This window comes from Hyla sarda, chromosome 3, assembly GCF_029499605.1.
Source record: "Hyla sarda isolate aHylSar1 chromosome 3, aHylSar1.hap1, whole genome shotgun sequence".
Classification (NCBI taxonomy): Eukaryota; Metazoa; Chordata; class Amphibia; order Anura; family Hylidae; genus Hyla; species Hyla sarda.
The window spans coordinates 320,799,802-320,827,390 of record NC_079191.1 but is presented as its reverse complement, the minus strand read 5'-3'; the positions used below and the strand labels follow the sequence as shown (position 1 = coordinate 320,827,390).

Genomic DNA, 27,589 nt, shown 5'->3' with positions numbered 1-27,589 from the left:
AACCGTATCCTACCACGGTTTTTGGTCCGTTGAAAAACCGTATTGAAACGTTTATTTATTTATTTTTTTTAACATGGGAGTCAATGGGAACCATACAGAACCGTATGTGCATATGGTCCAATCCGGTTTGCAGTTGCACCATACTTTTTTTTCTTGGAATTTCAATCAAACAAGTGAAACTATTTATAATTGAGTGGTTTTCAACCGTATATACGGATTAAAATTTGTGTACACAATTTGATACAGCTTAGTCAGGTTCTGAGGAATCCGTTTTTTATTTTTTATTTTTTTATCAAAAACCAGATACGGGAACTGTACTGCAAAAACGTGGTGTGAACCCAGCCTTAGTGTCCATTGTGCAATGATCTGTTTGGTACCTCTGAACCAGATGTGCACCTAGCCTTGTTAATTGTCATTTCAATTAGAGTGATGCCCAGTTTATAGACTTATGTTTTATTACTCCCCCTCCCATAGACTTGCATTGAGGGGGCGGGACGTGACGTTACAAGGCGAGGCGTGACGTCCCGAGGGAGTAGGTGTGAACACCCAGCATTTAGAACATGGAGTTCCAGACGCTGGGGAACGGAGTAACCCTTTAATGGTGAATTTTCTCATCCTGTGCCTAAAGTAACCTACAGACTGCAGGAAACATTATAGTGACTGTCCAAGTCCAATATTTCAACACTGCAATTGAATTTGGTTTCTAAAGCTAAATTTGCTTTGACATCAATTGTAACATATTGACAGTACTTTATTATTAGTAGTGCCTATTGAAAAGAACCTGCCACACTTACACTCCAGTGCACATGATAGAAGTGCACTGCTACCACACACGTAAGGGACCATGGGAAAGCATGCGCTGTAGTAAAGAGGCCATAACCTCTACATGCAGCCAGAGTAAAGAAAATCTGTCACCAGGAATGTCCTGTTATTGACTACTAATTTCATATACAGTAAGGTAAAAGTCTGATCATAACCACAACAAAGAGGTCAAGACTAAAGGAGAAGGACAAGAACATGACAGATTCTTTTTACAAGTGACATGTTAAAAGTATTAGCAGTGCATGCGTGCAGTACAAGAGCTGCGCACCAGAAGGATATGACCAAAAGACAAGAGCTTTATGCAGTATAGAATTAAAGTGCAAATCCATCCAGCTTGTTCAAGATATCTAGATTTTCCTTAAAAAGTTAACCTTTTGCATGAGATGGGAAAGAATGAACAAGGAATAGCACTTTGCATTAGCAGTACTTACCGCGATTACAAAATGGTTCCCATGCCAAGGTTTTTAAGTGTGAACCAAGCCTTATTACGTTCTACGGAGGAATGTAATATACACAGTGACAAGCTGTAATAACCAGGTGCAGCTGCTATGAATGTATGAAGATTTGCCTGGTAAGATGTCAGAGGGTCTCAGCACACACACAAGTGCTATGGCCCCTAAATCAGCTGGTCGTCAGGATCCCTGGAGTCCGTCCCCTATTGATCTGATATTAATGGCATATCCTAAGGTTATATAAAAATGTCCCCACAACACCCATCAAAGCTACCAAGACCAATAAAAACCTCTCTATATAGGAGAAACAAAATAGCATTAGAATATTGTGGATGAAGAACCCCATATATTATTAATACATACCCAATAACTGTAAGCGATCCTTTGCCATGAGCAAGTTTGTTGTCATTTTTGCTTGTAGACGTCGCGCTCGGTCATACTGCTCCCCTTCAATGGGACAAAGAAGAAATCTTGTGAGATTAATAAGTACAGTGAATCTGCATAGGTTACATAATATACTTTTTTTTTTACTTAACATGACCAATAGCTACATTTTGATGGCAAACTATTGAAATCTTTTCGTTTTATTCCAGCTAAAATAAAATCACAAGTTTTTCTTCATCACCCTATTTTTAAAGGGTTTATTACTTAGGGTAAAATGCAGGGCTGTGGAGTCGGTAGATAAATGTTTCGACTTCGGAGTTTTCTATACTTCCAACTCCGACTCCCCGACTCCTCTGTATTAATATGCAAATGTATTTTATACATTCCTTGAAGGAAAGAAAGGCAACATACATGTCATTACCACAGGACTACTGGCTGGGAAGCAAACAGTCTACTGTATTGTACAGCTTGTGTGCTGATCTGCTGCTGAAGATAGGGCAGTGGGAGGATCCAGGAAGGGGAATTTATTATAAAACATGATTTTCCTTGTAGAATCCCATAGGCATGTTTAAAGGGGTACTCCACCCCTAGACATCTCATCCCCTATCCAAAGGATAGGGGATAAAATATCAGATCGCCGGGTCCCGCTGCTGGGGACCCCCGGGATCGCTGCTGCGGTACCGCGCTTTCATTACTACACAGAGAGAGTTCACTCTGTGCGTAATGATGGGCGATACAGGGGACGGAGCAGCGTGACGTCTTGAACTATTGACCCTCCATTCCCTTCACTTATACAAGTGTCTCTAGTCCTGCAAAAAACATATTTACTTAATCCCTTATCAGTGAGAGGCTAGGTTACCCATGGGTTCCCTGTAACAGCAGAACACAACACTATGGAAAGTAGAAGGTATTACTGCTCCTAATTGTGCGTTGCGTGCCATATAGTAAAGCACATGAAAAGCATGCTTCTTCACAGTCACTTAATGTGTTCATTTTGCGGTTACGTGAGGCACTGCATGCATTGGTCTTTATTCTTACAGTAGAGAAGTCATTAATTATAACTTTTTGTGAATTGGGACATTTAAACTATTTTTTTTTTTTTTTTTTTTATTCCAATCTAAATTTAGTAGGAGTCGGTGCATTGTTTGCTGACTTCAGATACCCAAAATTTCGTCCGACTCCTCGACTCCGACTCCACAGCCCTGGTAAAATGAGAAACTAACAAAGCCTGGTAACTAGGAGTCCAGCCACATTTGACACCAACCGATACAAAGACCCTGCATGAGACGCGTACGATACATACAGTCCATATGCCACGAGTATCTAAAAAGCCATGTTAAAGGGGTACTCCGGTGAAAAAACTTTTTTTTAAAGCAACTGGTGCCAGAAAGTTAAACAAATTAGTAAATTACTTCTATTGAAAAAAAATCTTAATCCTTCCTGTACTTATTAGCTGCTGAATACTACAGCGTAAATTCTTTTCTTTTTGAAACACAGAGCTCTCTGCTGACATCACGAGCACAGTGCTCTCTGCTGACATCTCTGGCCATTTTAGGAACTGTCCAGAACAGCATATGTTTGCTATGGGGATTTCCTTTTACGCTGGACAGTTCCTAAAATGGACAGAGATGTCAGCAGAGAGCACTGTGCTTATGAAGTCAGAAGACAGCTCTGTGTTTCAAACGGAAAAGAATTACCACTGTAGTATTCAGTAGCTAATAAGTACAGTAAGGATTAAGATTTTTTAATAGAAGTCATTTACAAAATCTATTTAACTTTTTGGCACCAGTTGATTTAAAAAAAAAAAAAAAAAAAAAGTTTTTCACCGGAGTACCCCTTTAAATAGGCTGTAGCAACAGCACTTTAAAGAATTAAAGGGGTACTCCGCTGCCCTGTGTCGGAAGCTCCGCTCACAGCGACCGGAAGTTTATTGTTCCGAACGCTGTGTGCGGGCTTCCGTGTTCAGTGCCGCCCCTCGTCACGTCACGCCCGGCCCCTCAGCGACGTCACGCCCGGCCCCTCAGCGACGTCACGCCCGGCCCCTCAGCGACGTCACGCCCGGCCCCTCAGCGAAAGTCTATGGGAAGGGGGCGCACGTAGGGGGCAGGCGTGACGTCACGAGGGGCGGCCCTGAACACTGAAGCCCGCACACAGCGTTCGGAACAATAAACTTCCGGACGCTGCGAGCGGAGCTTCCGACACGGGGCAGCGGAGTACCCCTTTAAGGTTTCCTCATATGCTTTTGCAGGTGGACAAGCAACATAAGTGCGAAAGAATGACACAGCTTATAATATCTTCTCATGATCAATTAAGGGTTTAAAAATGACATTAATATAACATGTTCACAGCAAAGCTTTATCGGGTGTCTAAGTACATCTAAAATTCCACTCGTCTCACTAGTGGCTCAGGGCGCTGTTCTGTCCCTCCCTCCCTCATGCTTTACACTGCAGGTCTTTTGTTTAATAGATCATTTCATCATTTAGAGTCAGATGGTTCTGGTTTTATTAATAGAATCATGAAGTTACTTTAACGTGTACCTAGCATTATTAAAAAGTTCTGACAAGTCATAGTCAGAAGTCAGAAGTTTGTAATAGTGCAGGTCTGGGTGCTGAGACCCCCATCACTAAAATAAAGGGGCAGAAGCTTGTGATTTACAATAAAAGTCTATGGGACTTCCGGTAAATCTGTATAATGGAAGTCCCACAGACTGACATAGCGTGAGCGGAGGTTAAGGGGAACAGTGCATGCAGCTAAGCACTTCTGACCCCTCATTCTAGTGACTGTTGGTGGTCTCGGCACCTGTACATCAACCAATACAACTGACAGGTTACTTATGACAAGTCAGAAGTTTGTTATAAGAAGACAACGTACTGTCTATACCATAAAATGGCAGGCACTGCACTGAACTACAGGTAAAAAATTGCTGCGCCTCCACAAATTATTAATTGCACCGTTGGTATTGTGATGTTGCTGCTGGTGGGGTACATACTTCATCCTTTTTTAGGGGTAGGTCAGCTGAACTTGCAAGCACTGGCAGTTAGAAGACAGCACCAAGAAATCTGCTTGGATATACATTGCCGTCTATGGAGATGGTGCATATCCAAGTGGTCCTTAAAGGAGAACTGTAGTGCAATATAACTTATCCCCTATCCAAAGGATAGGGAATATGTTATAGATTGCGGGGGTCCGACTGCTGGGGCCCCAGCAGTCTGCAGGAAGCATTGTGTCGTCCCCAGCAGGAAGCCGTGGTAGACACGCCCCCTCCATGTATCTCTATGGGATACATGGAGGGGGCGTGTCGGCTGACGCGTCAAACAGGGATGGAACACCCCTTCCAGCATACTGCCACGGCCCCATACAAAAGATTGCAGGGGGTCCCAGAGTTCAGACCACCTGCGATCTATAACTTATTCCCTATCCTTCAGATAGGGGGATAAGTTATATTGCACTACAGTTCTCCTTTAACCCCTTAAGGACGCAGTCCATTTGGGCCTTAAGGACACAGAAAAAAAAATTTTCTTCATTTTTTCCTCCTCTCCTTCAAAATATCATAACTCTTATATTTTCATCCACAGACTAGTATGAGGGCTTGTTTTTTGCGCGACCAGTTGTCCGTTGTAATGCCATCACTCACTTTACCAAAAAATGTATGGCGCAACCAAAAAAATACTATTTGTGTGGAGAAATTAAAAAGAAAACCGCAATTTTGCTAATTTTGGAAGGTTTCGTTTTCACGACGTACAATTTATGGTAAAAATTACATGTGTTCTTTATTGTTTGGGTCACTACGATTAAAATGATGCCCATGATAACATACTTTTCTATTACTGTTGCGCTAAAAAAAAATTTTTTTTAAATTGCAAATTTTTTAACCAAATTAGAACGTTTAAGATCCCCCTATTTTGAAGGCCTATAACTTTTTCATTTTTCCGTATAAGCGGCGGTATGAGGGCTCATTTTTTGCACCGTGATCTGTACTTTTTATTGATACCATATTTGCTTATATAAAACTTAATACATTGCTTTTTGGGGGGGGGGGAATAAAAGGTTATAAAAAAGCAGCTATTTTGGACTTTTTTTTATTTTTACGTTCACCGTACGGTATCATTAACATTTTATTTTAATAGTTCAGATATTTACGCAGGCGGCGATACCAAATATGTATACAAAATATTTTTTTTAACACTTTTTGGGGGTGAAATAGGGAAAATGGGTCAATTTACGTTTTTATTGGGGGGGGGAGGGGGTTTTTCACATTTTTTTAACTTTTATTTTTACACTTTAATCGTCACCATAGGGGACTATTTAAAGCAATCATTCGATTGCTAATCCTGTTCAGTGCTATGTATAGGACATAGCACTGATCAGGGTTATCGGTGATCTTCTGCTCTGGTCTGCGGGAAGGCAGATCAGAGCAGAAGACTCCCAGAAGACAGCGGAGGCAGGTGAGGGGAACTCCGGCTGCCGTGCAGGATGACCAGATCGCCGCGGCAGCGCTGCGGGCGATCCGATCATCCAAATAAGTGACCGCGATGCTGCAGATGCCATGATCGGTATGGATCACGGCATCTGAGGGGTTAATGGCGGGCATCCGCAGGATCGCGGATGTCCGCCATTACCGGCGGGTCCCTGGCTGCGATCAACAACATCACAATACCAACTACACTTGCACTACAGTTCTCCTTTAAGCCGACTGATCAGTGTCTAAAACGAACACAGCCTAAGAGCTAGACCACAACATGCTAGTTAGAAAAAGAAAGCTAACACATAGGGGTGATTCATCAATACCTGTGCTGAGGAAAAGGTGACCAGTTGCCAATCGAACCCAATCAGATTGCTTCTTTAATTTCTCATAGGATCAGATGGGCAACTGGTCCACTTTTCCTCTGCACAAGTTTTGATGAATCTCCCCCATAAGTCTTCCAATGGCCTAAGAAGACGGTCTGAAGGTCAGCTGTAGCCACAAATAAGTACACTGAAAATTTTGGAAGATGACAATAAGAACATCCAACATACATAGCTACCCTAGCAGTACATCCTTATACTGTCAAACATCATGCTGCTGTGTCTAATGATGCCCCAGTGAGTGGTTACGTGGCACCACAATGATATCAAATACATGGTGCTTCAGTCATGCTGACCCGTTCTACTTTATTACAATGATTTTTTTTATTTTTTTTTATAAAAAAAACAGAAACTGGATTGTCCTTCTGAAAGTAGCCATCAAACACTGTGTAATCTTAATAAAAAAATAAAAAACTATTGAGAAGGGATTCCCTGTTCAGATATTGCTGACATTACATAGGAGGAGAGCCACATACTTTCCAGTCCTCTATAATCCAAGTTTACCAACCCCATCGAATACATAAAGGGGGAAGTTATCAAGCCTTGTGCTTTAAAATCAGTTGCCCATAGCAACCAGATTCCAGCTTTTTATTTTTCAAAGGGCTTTCTAAGAATGAATGCTGGAACCTGATTGGTTGCTAAGGGAAACTTCTCCACTATTCCTCTGCATAAGGTTCAATTAATCTCCCCCAAAATATTTACAACAAATTGTAACATGTTGCGATCACTTTCAGAATGCCTGGAACTCTCAGCTGTTATGTAATGGAACGTAGCCAATTGGTTTGTTGGCAACATTCTTTTCATATTGTTTACAATGTAGACTTTTAACCCCTTAAGGACACAGCACATTTTGACCTTAAGGACGCAGCCTTTTTTTTTGCAAGCCTGACCTCACTTTATCTGTGTATATATATATATATATATATATATATATATATATATATATATATATATATATATATAAAACTCAACGTGTGTGTGTGTGTGTGTGTGTGTGTGTATGTGTGTGTGTGTGTATGTGTGTGTATGTGTGTGTATGTGTGTGTATGTGTGTGTATGTGTGTATGTGTGTATGTGTGTGTGTGTGTATGTGTGTGTATGTGTGTGTATGTGTGTGTATGTGTGTGTATGTGTGTATGTGTGTATGTGTGTGTGTTCCAGCATCACGTCCAAACGGCTAAAGATATTAACATGAAACTTGGCACACATGTTACTAATATGTCAACAACAAACATAGGATAGGTAATTTAACCCTTACTCACCCCCATTTCCCAGGGGCGAGGTTTATGTTTAAAGTCCCATACAAGTCAATGGGAAATATATGTTACTGCATAACTTCCAAACGGCTGGAGATATTTCGATAATACTTGGTCACATGTTACTTATATGTCCACTTAAAATATAGGATAGTTAATTTAACCCTTAACTACCCCCATTTGTGAGGGTCAGGGTTTTTGTTTAAAGTCCCATGCAAATCAATGGGAAATGTATGTTCTCACATAACTTCCATATGGCTGGAGATATTTCAATAACTGGTACACATATTACGGACCGGGAAAGGAGGACCGGGAAAGGAGGACCGGGAAAGGAGGACCGGGAAAGGAGGACCGGGAAAGGAGGACCGGGAAAGGAGGACCGGGAAAGGAGGACCGGGAAAGGAGGACCGGGAAAGGAGGACCGGGATATGAAGTCAAAAGCTTCCTCCTTTGTTTATTTTCCTCCCCAACAAGGATTAGGAAGGAAAAAACGGGCAACGCCGGGTACTCAGCTAGTGCATTAATAACTCTGGGATATTTAAACTTTTGAATTTGATTCCAAGATAGTTTTTTCGTGACATATTCTACTTTATGTTAGTGGTAAATATTCTTCGATACTTGCATAATTTCTTGGTGAAAATTTCCAAAACTAAAATTTGCATTTTTCTAACTTTGAAGCTCTCTGCTTGTAGGGAAAGTGGACATGCCAAATAAATGATATGTTGATTCACATATACAATATGTCTAATTTGTGTTTGCATCATAAAGTTGACATGTTTTTACTTTTTGAAGACCTCAGAGGGCTTTCAAAGTTTAGCAGCAATCTAAATTGAAACTGAACTGGTCCCTGAAAAATTCCGAAGGGAATTTGAGGGTCCTTATGTTAGAAGTATCACATAATGGACCCCCATTATGAAAACTGCACCCCTCAAAGTATACAAAATGACATTTAGAAAGTGTGTTCATTCTTTGGGTGTTTAACAGGAATAGCAGCAAAGTGGAGGAGAAAATTGTAAATCTTTTTTTTTTTTTTTACACTAAATGTTCTTGCTGACTTATTTTTTACAAGGGGTAAAAGGAGAAAAAAAATTATAATTTTGTAACCTAATTTCTCTCGAGTAAGTAAATACCTCATATGTGGATGTCAAGTGTTCTGCAGGCGCAGTAGAGGGCTCAGAAGAGAAGGAGAGACAATGGAATTTTGGAGAGCTAATTTTTCTGAAATGTTTTTTGGGGGCATGTCACATTTAGGAAGCCCCTATGGTGCCAGAACAGCAGAAAAAAAAACACATAGCACACTATTTGGGAAACTACATACCTCAAGGAAAGTAACAAGGGGTACAGTGAGCCTTAACACCCCTCAGGTGTTTGACAATTTTTCACTTAAGTTGGACGTGAAAATCTTCACTAAAATGCTGGTGTTACCCCAAATTTTTCATTTTTACAAGGGGTAATAGGAGAAAAAGCCCTCCAAAATTGGTAACAATTCTGAGTATGGAAATACCCCATATGTCAATGTAAAGTGCTCTGCGGGCGAAGAGACCCCCCCCCCAGCCGTTGGCACGGGATTCCAGCTGAATGATTTCAGTAGACATCCTGTTCCGTTCACGTTGAGGGCATACAGGTACGCCCTCGGTCCTTAAGTCCCAGGATGCGAGGGCATACCTGTACACCCTATGTCCTGGATGGGTTAAATTTATAGTTCTCTCTTTATTTCACTGTGTAGTGTAGTGCTTTTTTATTTTCTACTTTTCGCTTACTTTTACTGTAATAAAGTAGATAGTTTTTTTGCACCTTTTTGGGGGGGGATTTTGCGGTCCATGTCACCAGAGACTGTTTTGCGCTGGACATACCCTGTGTGCAGACTGCCCCGATTACTGATCAGCACTTTTTGGGCTTGTTTCCTTTGGCACTTTTTAGTGGGCATTTGCAAACACCCCAAGAAAAAGAGCAAAAAGAAACCGAAAAGGTGCTGATCAGTAATAAATCACTGATCAGCAATCAGAGCAATCTGCAAATGGGGTATGGTCTGGCCACACAGCACAGAACAGTCGTTGGTGGCACAGACCGTGGGGGGAACCTGCACCACAAAAAAAAAAAAAAGGAACAGGCAGAAGCAAGCACTGATGGATCACAGATCAGTGGTCTCCAAACTGTGCCCCCCCCCCCAGATGTTACTAAACTACAACTCCCAGCATGCACAGACAGCTGTTGGCTGTTAGGGCATGCTGGGAGTTGTAGTTTTGCAACATCTGAAGGGCCGCAGTTTGGAGACCACTGACTTAGAACCCCACATCAGTAAAAGGGGCTGCAAAAAAATAAATAAAGTGTCAGCTGATGTCACCTAGACAGGAGCACTAGGATGGGTATGGGGAGGTTATAGGGGTCTTTGTGGGCTTGTGTGAGGTTTTATTTCACACAGAGCTTACACAGCTCTGATCTCCTCACAGATCTCCCTGCACTGAGGAGATCGAAGCTGTGAAAGGAAGTTTTTTTCAACTGCCTTTGCTGTGATTGGTGAAGCAATCCAGATTTACCAATCACAGCAATCGGGGGCGGGGCCATCCGCTGGGAGTCTATGACAGCTGATTGTCTATGACAGCTGAAGTCACTTCTGTCACATCATGTTTACATGCTGTGACAGTTTAGCTTCAGGACGAGCCGGCTCATCCTGTGTCGGCAACCAGTTTAAGGGTATGGTCTCACGTACCACATCCGCTGCATATTTCACGCTGCAGGAAATATGATGCAGATTCCGCTATGGGTAGACACACAGGGATACAGCCGAGTAGGCCTGGGTTTCTGCTAATAACAGAATCTGCAGCTGATTTCCTGCAATGCGATTCATACCGCAACGTGTGACCCTATCCAAATGTTGTTTTTTTGTAAACCATGTGTGATGTCAATACTATGAGGTGGTTGAAAGCCATGCAGTCTGCAAAATGCCTCACAGCAGCAATAAAAAGACCCATTTTTAATAACCAATGTTAAACTCCCTTTTATACAGACTTCTTTGGAGATGTAGATCAGGATTACCATTCTTAGCTGAATTGTACATTACCTTGTCCACTAACTTGCACTGCAATTCCTTTCTCGAGCTCTCGAATACCTTTTTTGTAGCATTCAATAGCTTGTTCCTTTTGATCTGGAAATTCAAAAAAAATACATTCATCATATCATTCCAAAGCAAATAGAAGACAATTTCATTTTAGTTATTTATCTCATCATGTAAAGAAACAGTATTACTGCCTGGCAAAGAATATCTATATCAGACCTACTTATTCACGGGACAAGTTTACACTGGTGGTCTCACCCATGGGACCTCTAATGACCATGAGAATAGGGATCGTGTCCCCTATAAGAATGGAGCAGCAATGGAGTATTAACAATGCCCAAGAACAGCGTATTGCAACAGAACAGGAGTCTATTGGGTAATAATAGTCTACAGATAACTCTGGCATATAGACTAGAAGCTTTCCAGGTGAATATTGTAACAATATTAAAGGGGTACTCCAACCATAGACATGTTATCCCCTATCCTTTGGATAGGGGATAACATGTCTAAGGCTGAGTACCCCTTTAAGCAGTCGATTTCTGAAGAAAATCTAAAAAGAATCTGCACCAAATCTTGCACCAAGAAAAAGTATAATGTATTTATTTTATTACTTAAATTTTTAGCAATTTGTTTTTTACTTTACTGTAGTCTATATCTGTGTGTAAAACATGAGCTCAAGCAGCACTGCTAGAAGCCCTGACCGCTAATACACATCGATATAGGTCATATACTCAGGGTAGGGCAAAGGTACCTGGGGTTGTAAAAACAAGTATTAGTAGAGGGGAGTGCAAATGCACCACAAAGAAGCCCACACTCACCGCTTCACTCAGGCCGGAAGAAGCGCAGTTGCGCGAAACCAACGGCAGTCGCCTCTGAGCACCCCTAGTCGTTCCTGCAGCCTCGTTTGGTCCGTCCAGCATTGCAATGCGAAGACGTCAGTGAAGCGGTGAGTGTGGGGGTCTTTGTGGTGCATTTGCACTCACCTCTACTAATACTTTATATCTGTGGGTAACCTGCACAAAATCCACAACAGTTGGAAATCTGAAACAGAAAGTGCCCTTATTCTGTGATCGCCCACAGGATGTACAGACCTCGTGTACAGTACAGGCAGCTCCTGGCTCTCAGGGACTTTATATCAGCAGTAACAGTCTCATTATCAGCTTGTCACCACTACAAAGGGTTTGTGTAAAAAGTTAAGGTTTGTAAAAGTCTTTGGAAACAGTCACAATTTAAAGTGTAACATGACAGGACTTTCATTTTGCAGGAACCACTGGGCCGATGGGGCAGAGAGAGGCCACCAGGGATTGCACCATTGACTTTGTGTGCCCAATGTAAAAAGAGCAGTAGTACAGTATTCCTCCATTCACCATCAGGTGCACTGAGGAAGATAGCCGAGTACTGTACAGAGCCTTAGCTATGACTGTCAGTTCCATATGCATTGAACAGAATTCATTTACACACATCACTTGGGGACCACTGTTCGGGGTCCCAGCAGTCCAACTCCCAGAGGTCATATACTTACCATCTATCCTGCAGAGTTTTGGTCAGCTTTACAATGCATTTGAAACTTTTTTTTATTTTTTTACATTTTGATATCTTACTGGCTGAAAAAGGGCTAGGGCTACATGCCCATTTCTGTTCAGGTGACCAAAAATCACTGTCGCATGTGAATAGTGTGGCATCATTTGTCAAATAACAGTGATTTTTTTATTTTTTGGTCACATGACCCCCCCCCAAAAAAAAAAAAAAGTTTAGGTCGCCGCCTCCAATCAAACTGTACTCAATGCCCCAAAATGAGAAAAACTGATAATTTAATCTTTGCAAACTTTATAAAAAAAAGGCAAAACTAAAATGTAGCATCAACATTAGTTATTCTGACCCTTTGCTATGACGCTAGTAATTTTGCTCTAGGCGCCTCCTATTGTCCTTGTTTGGAGTCACCTATTGTCGATTCAGTTAATTTCGACATGATATGGAAATATACATCCCTGTCTATATACATGTCTCTCAGCTGAGGCATATCAGAGCAAGAACCAAGCCATGAGGGAGAAAGAACTGCCGGTGGAGCTCAAAGCATCGTGTGGAGGCACACATCTGGAGAACGGTACAATAAAATATTCTACTGCCTGAACACAGTGGGCTCCATAAATCTTAAATGAAAAAAGGTTTGAACAACCAGAACTTTCCCTAGCGGTGGCCACCCCACCTTGGTAAGGCTGGGTTCACACCACGTTTCTGCAATACAGTTCCTGTATACATTTTCAATTTGGCAACCGCATGGAACCGTACGCATTGACTCTCCACTGAACATCGTATGCCAAACGATGCATCCAGTTGTGTCCGTTTTGCATGCTGTATGGATGTGTCTTTTTTTCCCCGTACCCAAAATCGTAGCCTACCACGGTTTTTGGTTCGGGTGAAAAACCATATTGAATCATACGCTTTTTAAACATGGGAGTCAATGTGAACCATATGTGCGTACAGTCCCATACGGTTTTTCACTTACGGTCCCATACGGTTTGCACAGTTTTTTTCTTGGAATTTCAATCAAACAAGTGAAACTTTATTCATATAGGAGTGAAGAGTAAAAAACGTACACTTTTTTTCCTTAAAAACTGATACAACCGGATATCATTTTTCAAACCGTATACGGTTTTCAACCGTATTCTGATTAAAATTTGTACACACGTTTTGATACAGTTTAGTCAGGTTTTGAGGAATCCATTTTTTTTTAATCAAAACCTGATATGTGAACTGTATTGCAAAAACGTGGTGTGAACCCAGCCTAAGAGAGGTGACCAAGAATCTAGTAGTCATTCTGGCTGAGACCCTTGGTGCAGATATGAGAAATTTACCAGAAGGTCAACCATCACTCCAGCATGCCACCAATCCAGGCTTTATGGCAGAGTGGCAAGAAAGAACCCTCTGCTCAGTAACGAATCCACACAAAAGCCCACCTATTGCTTTATCACACACACCAAAAGAGACACAAATCTTGGTTTTAACCAGGGAATCTTGACTTTTTGGCCTTAATTCTAAGAGTCATGTCCGGAGGAAAACAGACAGCTTATCAACTGCCCGGTACCATCCCTACAGTGAAGCATGGTGGTGACAGCATCAAACTGTGGGGGTGTTTTTCAGTGGCCCGGACAGGGAAGCTGGTCAGGTTACAGAAAAAGCTAAATGGAGGAAAGTATATTCTTAATGAAAACCAGATGCAGAGGCCTCTGGACCTTCTAACAAGACAATAACCCTAAGCACACAGCTTAAAGGGGTACTCCGGTGAAAACCTTTTTTCTTTTAAATCAACTGGTGGCAGAAAGTTAAACATATTTGTAAATTACTTCTATTAAAAAATCTTAATCCTTCCTGTACCACTGAGCCACCATGCTGCCCTTAGCATACATCTGCTATGCATGGTTGCTAAAATGGACAGAGATGTCAGCAGAGAGCACTGTGCTCGTGATGTCATCTGTGTTCCAAAAAGAAAGGAATTTACTCTGTAGCATTCAGCAGCTAATAAGTACTGGAAGGATTAAGATTTTTTAATAGAAGTAATTTACAAATATGTTTAACTTTCTGCCACCAGTTGATTTAAAAGAAAAAAGGTTTTCACCGGAGTACCCCTTAAACCTCTTAAGGACCAATGACGTCCTGGGACGTCATGGCACCCTGGGCCTTAAGGACCAATGACGTCCCAGGACGTCATGGCGTTTTCCGGTCCCTGGCGCTCGCCGGGCAGAGATCGGAACCAGATGCCTGCTGAAATGCTTCAGCAGGCATCCAGGGCAAACGCCGAGGGGGGCCATGTAGGCCTCCCATGTCGGTGATTGCCGCAAATCGCAAGGGAAATCTCCCTTGCGATCTGCGGCGATACCGGGCTGATCGGGTCTCTGGGACCCGACCGCCTGGTAATTTTGCATGATTCCGGTTGTCACAGACAGCCAGGACCATGCTAAAGCATAGGAGCGAGGTGGCAAGCCTGCCACCTCCTCCTATCCCCTGCGATTCCTCGGTTAGCTAACCGACCAATCACGGGGGGGGGGCGGTTACTCCCTCCCGCCCTGCCCGGCCCCTGGAAGTCCGAAGCGGACGGGAGGAAGACCGGAGGACGCAGCGGGGGACAGGGGAGTGCTGGTGCCCGGCACCGGTACTTACCTCGTCCCTGAAGAACCGGATCCCGGCGATGAAGGCGGCGGCGACAGGTGAGTGGATCTTCAGCCGCGGTCGGGCCCTTTACAGCAATGCACGTCGCCATAAAGCGACATGCATTGCTGTATTGGGACCCTGTATACTAAAACTCCCAGCATGCCCAGACAGCCCTTGGCGTCTGGGCATGCTGGGAGTTGTAGTTTTGCAACATCTGGAGGGCCACAGTTTGGAGACCACTGTGCCCTTCCAGATGTTGCAAAACTACACATCCTCAGCATGCCCTTACTGTACAGGCATGCTGGGAGTTCTGTAACATCTGGTCCTTCAGATGTTGCAGAACTACAACTCCCAGCATGCCTGGACAGTTGTGGCATACTGAGAGTTGTAGTTTTGCAACATCTGGAAGGGCACAGATTGGGAACCACTGTATTAGTGGTCTGCAAATTGTAGTCCTCCAGATGCTGCAAAACTACAACTCCAAGCATGCTGGGAGTTGTAGTTCGGCAACATCTGGCTCTAAAGATGTTGCCGAACTACTACTTCCAGCATGCCTGAGAATGTTTGGGAGTTGTGGGTTTGCAACAACTGGAGGCACACTGGTTGGGAAACATTGTCTGTTTCCTAACTCAGTGTTTCCCAACCCGTGTGCCTCCAGCTGTTGCAAAACTAACTACCAGCATGCACTGATAGACTGTGCATGCTGGGAGTTGTAGTTTTGCAACAGCTGGAGGTTCCCCCCCCCCCGGTGAATGTACAGGGTGCATTCACATGGGCAGGGGGCTTACAGTGAGTATCAGGCTGCAAGTTTGCAATGCAGCAAATTTTGCGCGGCAGCTCGCAGCAGGAAACTTGCTGTAATCCCCCGCCCGTGTGACTGTACCCTAAAAACACTACACTAACTCAAAATAAAATAAAAAGTAAAAAACACTACATGTACACAGCCCCCCTCCCCAATAAAAATGAAAAACGTCTGGTACGCCACTGTTTCCAAAATGGAGCTTCCAGCTGTTGCAAAACAACAACTCCCAGTATTGCCGGACAGTCATTGACTGTCCAGGCATGCTGGGAGTTTTGCAACAGCTGGAGGCACCCTGTTTGGGAATCACTGGCGTAGAATACCCCTATGCAAATCCCTAATTCAGGCCTCAAATGCACATGGTGCTCTCACTTCGGAGCCCTGTCGTATTTCAAGGCAACAGTTTAGGGTCACATATGGGGTATCTCTGTACTCGGGAGAAAATGCCTTACAAATTTTGGGGGGCTTTTTCTCCTTTCACCCCTTATGAAAAGGTGAAGTTGGGGTCTACACTAGCATGTTAGTGTAAAAAAATAAATTTTTTACACTAACATGCTGGTGCTGCCCTATACTTTTCCTTTAGACAAGAGGTAAAAGGGAAAAAAGCCCCCCAAAATTTGTAATGCAATTTCTCCCGACTACGGAGATACCCCATATGTGGGCGCAAAGTGCTCTGGGGGCGCACAACAAGGCCCAGAAGGGAGAGTGCACCATGTACATTTGAGGTGATTTGCACAGGGGTGGCTGATTGTTACAGCGGTTTTGACAAACGCAAAAAAAAAAAAAAACACATGTGACCCCATTTTGGAAACTACACCCCTCACGGAATGTAATGAGGGGTGCAGTGAGAATTTACACCCCACTGGTGTCTGACAGATCTTTGGAACAGTGGGCTGTGCAAATTAAAAATTTTGTACAGCCCACTGTTCCAAAGATCTGACAGACACCAGTGGGGGATAAATGCTTACTATACACCTTGTTACGTTCCTCAATTTTTTTTTTTTATTTTTTTTTTTTTACGTATGCAAAAGTCGTGAAACCCCTGTGGGGTATTAAGGCTCACGTTATTCCTTGTTACGTTCCTCAAGGGGTCTAGTTTCCAAAATGGTATGCCATGTGGGTATTTTTTGCTGTCCTGGCACCATAGGGGCTTCCTAAATGCGACATGCCCCCGAGCAAAATTTGCTCTCAAAAAGCCAAATATGGCTCCTCTTCTGAGCATTGTAGTTTGCCCGTAGTGCACTTCAGGTCAACTTATGGGGTACCTCCATACTCAGAAGAGATGGGGTTACAAATTTTGGGGGGTATTTTCTGCTATTAACCCTTGCATAAATGTGAAATTTGGGGGGAAACACATTTTAGTGACTTTTTATTTTTACATATGCAAAAGTCGTGAAACACCTGTGGGGTATTAAGGCTCATTTTATTCCTTGTTACGTTCCTCAAGGGGTCTAGTTTCCAAAATGGTATGCCATGTGTTTTTTTTTCCTGTCCTGGCACCATAGGGGCTTTCTAAATGCAACATGCCCCCCAAAAACCATTTCAGAAAAACTTACTCTCCAAAATCCCCTTGTCGCTCCTTCGCTTCTGAGCCCTCTACTGCGCCCACCAAACAATTTACATAGACATATGAGGTATGTGCTTACTCGAGAGACATTGGGCTACAAATATAAGTATACATTTTCTCCTTTTACCCCTTGTAAAAATTCAAAAATTGGGTCTACAAGAACATGCAAGTGTAAAAAATGAAGATTGTGAATTTTCTCCTTCACTTTGCTGCAATTCCTGTGAAACACCTAAAGGGTTAAAATGCTGACTGAATGTCATTTTGAATACTTTGGGGGCTGCAGTTTTTATAATGGGGTCATTTGTGGGGTATTTCTAAGATGAAGACCCTTCAAATCCACTTCAAACCTGAACTGGTCCCTGAAAAATTGTGATTTTGGAAATTTTGTGAAAAATTGGAAAATTGCTGCTGAACTTTGAAGCCCTCTGATGTCTTCCAAAAGTAAAAACACGTCAATTTTATGATGCAAACATAAAGTAGACATATTGTATATGTGAATAAAAAAAAAATTGGAATATCCATTTTCCTTACAAGCTTCAAAGTTAGAAAAATGCAAAATTTTCAATTTTTTCATCAAATTTTGGAATTTTTCAATCAGAAACGATGCAAGTATCGACAAAATTATACCAATAACAAAGTAGAATATGTCACGAAAAAACAATCTCGGAATCAGAATGATGGGTAAAAGCATTCCAGAGTTATTAATGTTTAAAGTGACAGTGGTCAGATGTTCAAAAAACGCTCTGGTCCTAAGGTGTAAAATGGCCTGGTCCTTAAGGGGTTAAACAACGCAGAAGTGGCTTAGGGACAACTATGGATTTCCTTGAGTGACCAAGCAAGAGCCCCGACTCCAATAGTACATCTCTGACAAGATCTGAAAAAGTCTTCCACTGACAATCCCCATCCAACCTGAGAGAATCTGCAGAAATCACCAAATCATCCTGCCTTCCAGCAGACCAAAGCAGAAGATCGCCGATGGAGTCATAAAAGTACTTAATTTTTATAATGGCGTGTGCTCACCTTCATACTAATGCAATACTAACGTGCTACTTAATCCCCATGTGCTATCATCCCCCCTTCTCTCTGATCCCCTTTTGTCATAATCGGATCATGGCAAAAAGGAATCATAGGGAGGGGAGAATATATGTACAAGGGGATTAAGATGGAGGGCTTTGTGCCATTATTCCTCCCCCCCCCCCCCCCCCCCCCCGGATCCCCCTGGGCCAATATATGAGATACATACAATAACACCCTTCCATACTGCGGTGTTACACTTAGTTTAACATTCTTACCAGGCCTGTGTCTATACTGTTTGGCAGGAGTTGGGGGGCGCACTGACGGGTGACGTCCTTCTGCGCTGTGCTGACACCTCTGTGCAACGTCAGGGACGTCACATGTCAGGTCCGGCATCCACTGCAGCTGACGCTGACACCCCAATCTCCGCTCTGCGCTGACAAATACTGGCCAATGCATGGCCGGTATTGGTCAGTGAATTGTCGTACCCCCGCATAAACCTTGGCGTACCCCTAGGGGTACGCATACCCCTGGTTGAGAAACCCTGTCCTATGGGGGACTAAAACAAATAAAAAAAATTAAAAAGTTCCTTCCCCCCAATAGTTTTAAATAACCCCTTTTCCCCATATTAATACAAAAAAGCGGAAAAAACGATAAACATATTTGGTGTTGTTGTGTGCGTAAATGTCCGAACTATAAGAATACAATGTTAATGATCCCCTACGGCATAATAAAAATAAAATTCTGCTGTGACATCAAACTGCAAAAAAATGTAATAAAACGCGATCAAAAAGTCACATACACGCAAACGTGGTACTAAAACAAACTACAGATCATGGCGCAAAAAATTAGCCCTCACACATCCCAGAATATGGAAATAGAAAAGTTAGAGGTGGGTGGTCAAAATAAGGCAATTTTAAACAAACTGATTTTGTTAAAAAAAAAAAAAAAAGTGAGATTTTTTTTTGAAAAGCAGTACAATAATAGAAATGTATGTAACCATAGGTATCATTTTAATTAGGGATCGACCGATTATCGGTATGGCCGACAATCCCGATTTTGGGCATTATCGGTATCGGCAATTACCTTGCCAATAAGCCGATAATGCCCCGCACCGCGACGCCATACCCCCCCCACCCCGCCGCACCGGGACCGCCCCCCCGACCCACCGTGTCAAACCCCCCCCCCCCCCCGAGCCACCGCACCGTGACCGCCCCCCGACCCGTCGCACCCCCCCCCCCGCCATAGTGCAGGGAGGTATACCGGTATGGATTTTTGCCCGTACCGCTATACCGGTCGGGCCCCTCCCCCACCCTCCGAGTCAATAAAAAAAAATTTTACTTACCCGTAATGGGGGTGGTAAGGGCCATCCATCCTTCCTTCCTTCCTGTAGTGTCCGGCGGCATTCCGGGTGGAGGGTGAACCGGTCCGGGCTGTCTTTTTCCGGGGTCATCTTCTCCACTCCGGACAGGCTCCGGCCTAGTACGCTGCATAGACGCCGCTACGCCGTGACGTCTATGCAGCGCAAAAGCCACTGCAGTGCATTGATTTAAAGCACCCGCTTTAAATCAATGATCTGCAGCGGATTCGAGGGGGGATAAATAGCTGATAACTTATACCGGAATAACGGTATAAGTTAGCGGCTATCGGCCCTAACCTCCACCGATTATCGACATCGGTATCGGCCCTAAAAAAATGATATCGGTCAATCCCTAATTTTAATCCTATTGACCCAGAGAATAAAAAATAATAAAAAAACACATGTAATTTTTACTGAAAAGTGTACAGCGTGAAAACGAAACCTTCCCAAAATTTTTTACACAAAATTTTTTTTTGGGGGGGGGGGGGGGGGGGGGTTTACCATACATTTTAGGGTAAAATGAGTGATACCATTACAAAGCACAACTGGTCATGCAAAAAAAAAAAAATAAAAAAAAAAATAAACAAGCCCTCATTTGGGTCTGTGAATGGAAATATAAAAGAGTTACAGATTTTAGAAAAGAAAATGCTTAAGTAAAATTGGCTGTGTCCTTAAGGAGTTAAAATGAGAAAGAAAAAAAAAAAAAGAAAAAAAGAATAACACAGGGCAGCCTTTCAGTTTATATGGGATAAATAATCTACATTTTATGTTTTTAAAGTCATTATCTTCAATTCAGACGATAAGCCATAAAAACACAATAAAACTACTTAAGATACAAAGGAAAAAGATGGGTGGATAACAAATGAGAGGCTTTCAGCAGGGTGCGGTAATCCAAGCATGACAACAGAGACATTTTCCCAAACTGGGCCTCAAAAGTCAATTTATAGAGCTTTGTTAGTGGCTCTCCTTAGAGAGCACCCAACAACCTTCATCTAAACTCTCAGCAGCACAGTTGGTATCCAAAGCAAAAACAGACACCAAATACACTATTTAGGACGAGGCAAAATATAAATCCAACCACCCACCGAAATATATCCGCACAGACACCTGAGCACTGGAGGACTAGCCCTTCATTTCTAATCCCCATAGACAAGTCAATTATTCATAACCTTATTTTTCATTAGGATTTCCTTTTATTTTACATTTTTTATTATGTTTGTATTTTTAATTTAATGTTAAAAATCTATAAAAAAAATAAATAAACTGTCAAATCTATCAGCAAACAAACAATACTGAGAGGTTTTTAATCAATAAATCAAATGTAACCATTTAGAAATAACATGTTGACAATCTCTTTATCCTCATAAGAAATTTATGGCAACATGTTTTCCATGTGAGCAGCCTGAAACCCAACATGGTCTATACCAGTGTTTTCCAACTAGGGTGCCTCCAGCTGTTGCAAAACTACAACACCCAGCATGTCCGGACAGCCGTTGGCTGTCCGGGCATACTGGGTGTTGTAGTTTTGCAACAGCTGGAGGCACCGTAGTTGGAAAACACTGGCCTATACTCACGACAGCAGTTCAGGGCCTCGCTTTTCCTCTTCAAGTGACCTAATGAGGTAGAACGGTGCTTCCATCTGTGCTTCCCATAAGTACACAGCGGGTTATAGCCTATAGGACACAGACAATTTTTATAATAATTACATTTTCTCCTCCTCAGCTTTTAACCCCTTAAGGACTCAGCCCATTTTCCCCTTAAATGGGCACTGTCAGATACAAAAACTTTTGATATGTTGTAAAGCATGTAAAACCAATAGGGTTTGCAATTGCTTTTATTAGAAAATTTTCAGTATTTCATACTGAAGAAGCCAGTCAAACAACTGCCCCCCCCCCCCCCCCACCCCGCCTGCTTGGAAAAATACTAGTCCTGCTGTGTCCATGCGTCATCACCTATGTCATGGACACACTTCCTTGATTGACAGCTGAGAGCGCAGGGCTCATAACTGGAGGAAAAATTCTCCCACTGTCAGCTTGTGCCCCGCTACTGTCAGTGAGGACAAGCTGGGAGTTGTAGTTTTGCTAATGCTAGGGGTGATGTGAGAAGACAGCATACTAAGGGAGGGGGCGGAGACCTGCACAGTGAGGCCACGCCCCCTCCCTTTGAGAGGAGTTCAGACTAGTCAGCTAAACTAAAAGTGTAAAAAATAAATAAAGGTGCTAGACACAAAAATTAGATGTACATGGTCAGCATTAGGTACTGAGTGATATATAAAAAAATAAATAAATAAATAAAAGGTTTTTGTTGGATCTGATGGGTATGCTTTAAGGACTCAAAACAATCTGTTTTTTCCTCCTCATCTTCTAAAAATCATAACGCGTTAAATTTTACACCAACAGACCCATATAAGGGCTTGTTTTTTGAAAGGCAGGGGGAGAGAGGCCGTCGCTGCCCGCTTCTCTCCCCCTGCCTTTCCTGGGGTCTAGAGCCGTGCTGCCGGCCCTTCTCTCCCCCTGGCTATCGGCGCCGCTGCCCGTTCTGTCCCCCTGACTATCGGTGCTGGCGCCCCATTGCCGGCACCGATAGACAGGGGGAGAGAAGCGGCGCCGACAGCCAGGGGGAGAGAAGGGGCAGCGGCACCCATTGCCGGCGCCGCTGCCCCGTTGCCTCCCCCCATCCCCGGTGGCATAATTACCTGAGTCGGGACCGCGCTGCTGCAGGCCTCCGGCGTGCGTCCCCGGCGTCGTTGCTATGCACTGAACGGTGCGGCGCATGACGTCAGTGCGCCACGCCGTCCATAGCAACGATGCAGGGGACGCACGCCGGAGGACTGCAGCAGCGCGGTCCCGACTCAGGTAATTATGCCACCGGGGATGGGGGGAGGCAACGGGGCAGCGGCGCCGGCAATGGGTGCCGCTGCCCCTTCTCTCCCCCTGGCTGTCGGCGCCGCTTCTCTCCCCCGGCTATCGGCGCCGGCACCGATAGTCAGGGGGACAGAACGGGCAGCGGCGCCGATAGCCAGGGGGTGAGAAGGACCGACAGCAGCGCTCTAGACCCCAGGAAAGGCAGGGGGAGAGAAGCGGGCAGCGACGGCCTCTCTCCCACTGCCTTTCCTGGGGGTATATCGGGGTATACACGCGCACACACGCACCCTCATTTTACCATGGATATTTGGGTAAAAAAAAAATTTTTACCCAAATATCCTTGGTAAAATGAGGGTGCGTGTTATAGGCCGGTGCGTGGTATACCACGATAAATACGGTATATATGATACATGATCAAAAGAGTCTGCTTTAAATCATTGAACCGCAGCGCCTTCTGCTGGGCCAGAAAGTTTATCGGCATATAACACGCAAATAGACTTTAAAAAACAAAAAATGGTATATAAAGTTATCTCTTCTGCCCCCTACAGTGTATTTTTTTCCCATATGCAGGACTGTAAGAGGGTCATTTTTTTACACTGTGATCTATAGTTTTTCCTGATTGGTATTTTTTATGTTCATGCCACTCACTGTGCAGGATGACAAACTTTATTTTAATAGGTGGGACTATTCCAAACATGGCGATGACTAATGTTTATTTTTTTTATTATTATTTATAAAATGGGAAAAGGGTGTGATTTAAATGTTAAAAAGTTTTTTTAATCAATTATTTTACACTTTTTAAGTCCTATAGGGGACTTTCATTCTCTACACACTTATATGCTTAATGCATGCAAATGTACAGTGAAATTGACACAGATAAACTGTCTCCAGCGAGACAGATGTTCAGGCAGGAGCGATGTTCGGGCAGCACAGTGGTCACCATTTTAACTCATCGGACACCCCACAATCGCGCTGCAGGGGTCCAATTCCAAACACACCAGCACCTTAATTTTTCTCCTTAAAGGGGTACTCCGCCCCTAGACATCTTATCCCCTATCCATAGGATAGGGGAAAAGATGTCAGATCGCCGGTGTCCCACCGCCGGTGTCCCACATATTCCGAAGTGTGACTTTGTGAATGGAAACCCATTCACTATACTATACATCTTAGTAAGCGGAATTTCTGCCTGCAATTTCAAAGCGGAATTGCAGGCGGAAATTCCGTAATGTGAACCTCGCCTAAATAGCAAGAACATAAAAAATGCCAATCAGGAAAAGAAAAGAAAAAACTATAGATCACAGTGTAAAAAAAATTACCCTCTTACAGTCCTGTATATGGAAAAACAAACAAACTGTAGGGGGAGAAGAGGCCTATAACTTACCATACTTATTAAAAGTAGTACAATCATAGAAAAACTATGTAAAGATGGGTATTGTTTTTAGGGGTGTGAATCACCAAGAATTTGGCGATACGATTCGAATCGCGATACCAGTGTGGTGATTCGATATATCCCGATATATCACGATACCGTCTAAGTGACGATACATCAGGATATATCCTGATACATCGCCCACCAGGGAGCATTCATAGATCCCAATAGACGCCGCTGTCAGCTTTGACAGCGGCAATCTAGTAGTCCAACGCGCACTTTTCTCATTTTATCCCGTCCGGGCTGCAAAATAAAAGAAAACACACTTTCTCTTACCTGCCAACGAGCCCCGGAGCTCCGGTACACTCCGGTACAGGTGTTCGGTCCCCGGGCTGTATTCTTCTTACTTCCTGTTATCCCGGCACGTCACACGGAGCTTCAGCCTATCACCAGCAGAGGCGGGACATCGCTGCGGCCGGTGATAGGCTGAAGCTCCGTGTGACGTGCCGGGATAACAGGAAGTAAGAAGAATACAGCCCGGGGACCGAACACCTGTACCGGAGCTCCGGGGGCTCGTTGGCAGGTAAGTGAAAGTGTGTTTTCTTTTATTTTGCAGCCCAGACGGGATAAAACGAGAAAAGCACGTGCTGGAGTACTCCTTTAATAGCCAGCCGCGGCGATCGCCGCATGCTGGCTATTGGCGGCGGCCCCCGGCTACTGAGAACAGCCGGGGGCTGCAGAGTATGGAGCGGGCACGAGTCGTAGCCCACTCCATACACCCTGAGCGCTGCCGCGTCAGATCCGGCCTGCCCGGCTCCACAAATGTGGAACTTGTATCTCCTGATGCCCGGGACATGCTGTTTCGGGTGTCAGGAGATACAAATTCCACATCCCTAAAAGAATCGATTCAAAAATATTTTGAATCGATTCAGTATCGCCAAATGAAAAAATTGCGATAATCGCGTGAATCGATTTTTTCTTACATCCCTAATTGTTTTAATCATATTTTTCACACAAAAAAAAAAAAAAACCTGCATTTTACCGTAAAGTGTACTACTTAAAGGAGATGTCCGGTGCTCACTTTTCTTTTTGTATCCGTTCCGGGCTGCAAAAAAAAAAAAAAAAACACACTTTCTCTTGCCTGCCTACGCTCCCCCAGTGCTCCGGTACAGGTGTTCGGTCCCTGGGCTGTATTCTTCTTACTTCCTGTTTGCCCGGCACGTCACACGGAGCTTCAGCCTATCACCGGCCGAGGCGGGACATCGCTGCGGCCGGTGATAGGCTGAAGCTCCGTGTGACGTGCCGGGCAAACAGGAAGTAAGAAGAATACAGCCCGGGGACCGAACACCTGTACCGGAGCACCGGGGGAGCCTAGGCAGGTAAGAGAAAATTTGTTTTCTTTTATTTTTCAGCCCGGAACGGATACAATAAGAAAAGTGAGCACCGGACATCTCCTTTAACCTCTTAAGGATGCAGGGCGTTCCTGTATGCCCTGCGCCCGGTGTTTAAAACGGGGTCACGCCGTGACCCCGCATTACACCGAGTCGGTCCCGGCTGCTATTCATAGCCGGGACCCTGGGCTAATAGCACGCGGCACCAATCGTTGTGCTGCGCGCTATTAACCCTTCAGACACAGCGATCACCGCGTCAAAAATCTAAGTAAAAGCTTCCCGGCAGCTCAGTCGGGCTGATCGGTACTATCGCGATAAAGCTAGGTTTTTTTTTTTTAAATGACTGATGTCACTGCAAAGTAGAATTGGTGGCGCATAAAATAAGCCATAATATGGAATTTTAGGTGCAAAATTGAAAGAATTATGATTTTTAGAATGTGATGAGGAAAAAATGAAAATGCAAAACCGCAAAAACGCGGTCCTTAAGGGGTTAAACATGAATCCCCCGAAAGTTGCTAAATTGTGCGTTGTTTGCTTTTACAACCTCCTCCCCCCCACGTAAGTAATGTTTATATTTATACAGTTTTGTTTCGCTGAATATTTTCTGGTAAAATGAAAGGGACCATCCAAAAGACAAGACAATGGATGCACCAGAGGCCAAATAATATGCAATAGGTGCAAAATTCCTCCTGAGATGCACAATAGCTGTCATGTGGCGTGTGCTAAGGATTAGAGATGAGCGAACTTACAGTAAATTCGATTCGTCACGAACTTCACGGCTCGACAGTTGATGACTTTTCCTGCATAAATTAGTTCAGCTTTCCGGTGCTCCCGTGGGCTGGAAAAGGTGGATACAGTCCTAGAAGACCCTTTCCTAGGAATGTATCCACCTTTTCCAGCCCACCGGAGCACCGGAAAGCTGAACTAATTTATGCAGGAAAAGTCATCAACTGCCGAGCCGAGAAGTCCGTGACAAATCGAATTTACTGTAAGTTCACTCATCTCTACGTGTCAATAGGAAAATGGTTGCAGATGAGCCCCAAACCAGTGTTTTCCAACCAGCGTGCCTCCGGCGATTGCAAAACTACAACTCCCAGCATGCCCGGACAGCCGCTGGCTGTCCGGGCATGCTGGGAGTTGTAGTTTTGCAACCGCTGGTTGGGAAACACTGTCCCAGACCATAGAAGCAGGAAGAATGCGCTGAGTTGTTATCAGGGATCAGGATCACATGACTGGTCATACTCCTGCAGCTGCTCATTCCTCCCCATACACAGATCCTGATCTGAATCAGCAGAAACCAGAAGCCTGGATGGTCCTGATAACTCCAAGCCATGTGCAGTGGTGCCCAATACGTCACGGTCACAGCCTGTATACAAATATATGCCATTGTGACGTCACCCTGACATCCAGCGCCAGTATGACGTCGTGTCCTCACCTCTCTCCTGCTCGTCTATCCGGAGAGCCATAGAGATGTAGTGGAAGGCCTGCTGGTGGTATCCCCGCACCACCTCCGGCTCCTGCGGCCCAGCCATCCGTGTCTCACTCAGTGTCCGGGCCGCGGGCAGCTTCTTGTCCGTCATGACCCTCCGGGAGAGGCGTTCACAGCACCAGGCGAAGAGCAGGCCGAGCTGGAAGGCGAGAAACCGGAGGAGAGAGAAGGCGGCGAGCAAGGGATAGGAAAACACGAACAGGTTCCGCTTATGAAGAGAAGGCGGGGCGCCCTGTACCGGAGACTCCGAGCGAGAGGGCGGTGCTGGGGCCCCGGGTCCGTTGTTTGCCGCTGGGGTCACCGGTTTCTTCTTGTGTCCTCTGCCACCCGGAGAATTCATTCACAGTGCCCGCAGCCGCCGCCATAACACCGGGCTCAGCGCCCGACTGCTCCGCCCACTGCGCCTGACACAGCTCTCGCTCCACGCCTGCCCAGTTCTCGCACTGACAGTTGGCCACGCCCAATCCGTGACGTTTCCCTATTAACCCCGCCCAGACCGTAGAATTTCAATAGTATTAGGCTAAACAGGACAACGATCCACGCCCGAGACGAATTGGACACGCCCCCGCCACACGCGATAGGGCAGTTCTCCGAATTCTCTCACGTGATTGGTGACTTGTTTTTTTATTTTATTTATCTTTTTCATTGTGCGAAGACACGCCCTCTGCATGGGTAGACGCGCTTATTGTAGGGGGAAGTCATATCCTCTGTATTGGGAGACACGCCCTTTGTATGAGAAGACACGCCCCCTGCTCTGTCAATGAAGACACGCC

At 44.2% G+C, this 27,589-nt stretch overlaps 1 protein-coding gene across 2 annotated transcripts in view; it reads right to left on the bottom strand.

Moving 5' to 3' along the window:
- The window catches only part of SPAST (spastin), a 67,629-nt gene extending 40,334 nt beyond the window's left edge, over nucleotides 1-27,295 (bottom strand). The window contains exons 1-3 of one of the 2 annotated variants that reach the window (XM_056567190.1): nucleotides 26,763-27,295; nucleotides 10,821-10,904; nucleotides 1,638-1,721 (exon numbers count right to left, since the gene is read on the bottom strand). In XM_056567190.1, coding sequence (XP_056423165.1) covers nucleotides 1,638-1,721; nucleotides 10,821-10,904; nucleotides 26,763-27,156 — 562 coding nt within the window. In that variant the 5' untranslated portion in view covers nucleotides 27,157-27,295. The remainder of the gene's footprint in view (nucleotides 1-1,637; nucleotides 1,722-10,820; nucleotides 10,905-26,762) is intronic. The other variant, XM_056567189.1, reaches the window with a different exon arrangement.
- Nucleotides 27,296-27,589: the final 294 nt, after the last annotated feature.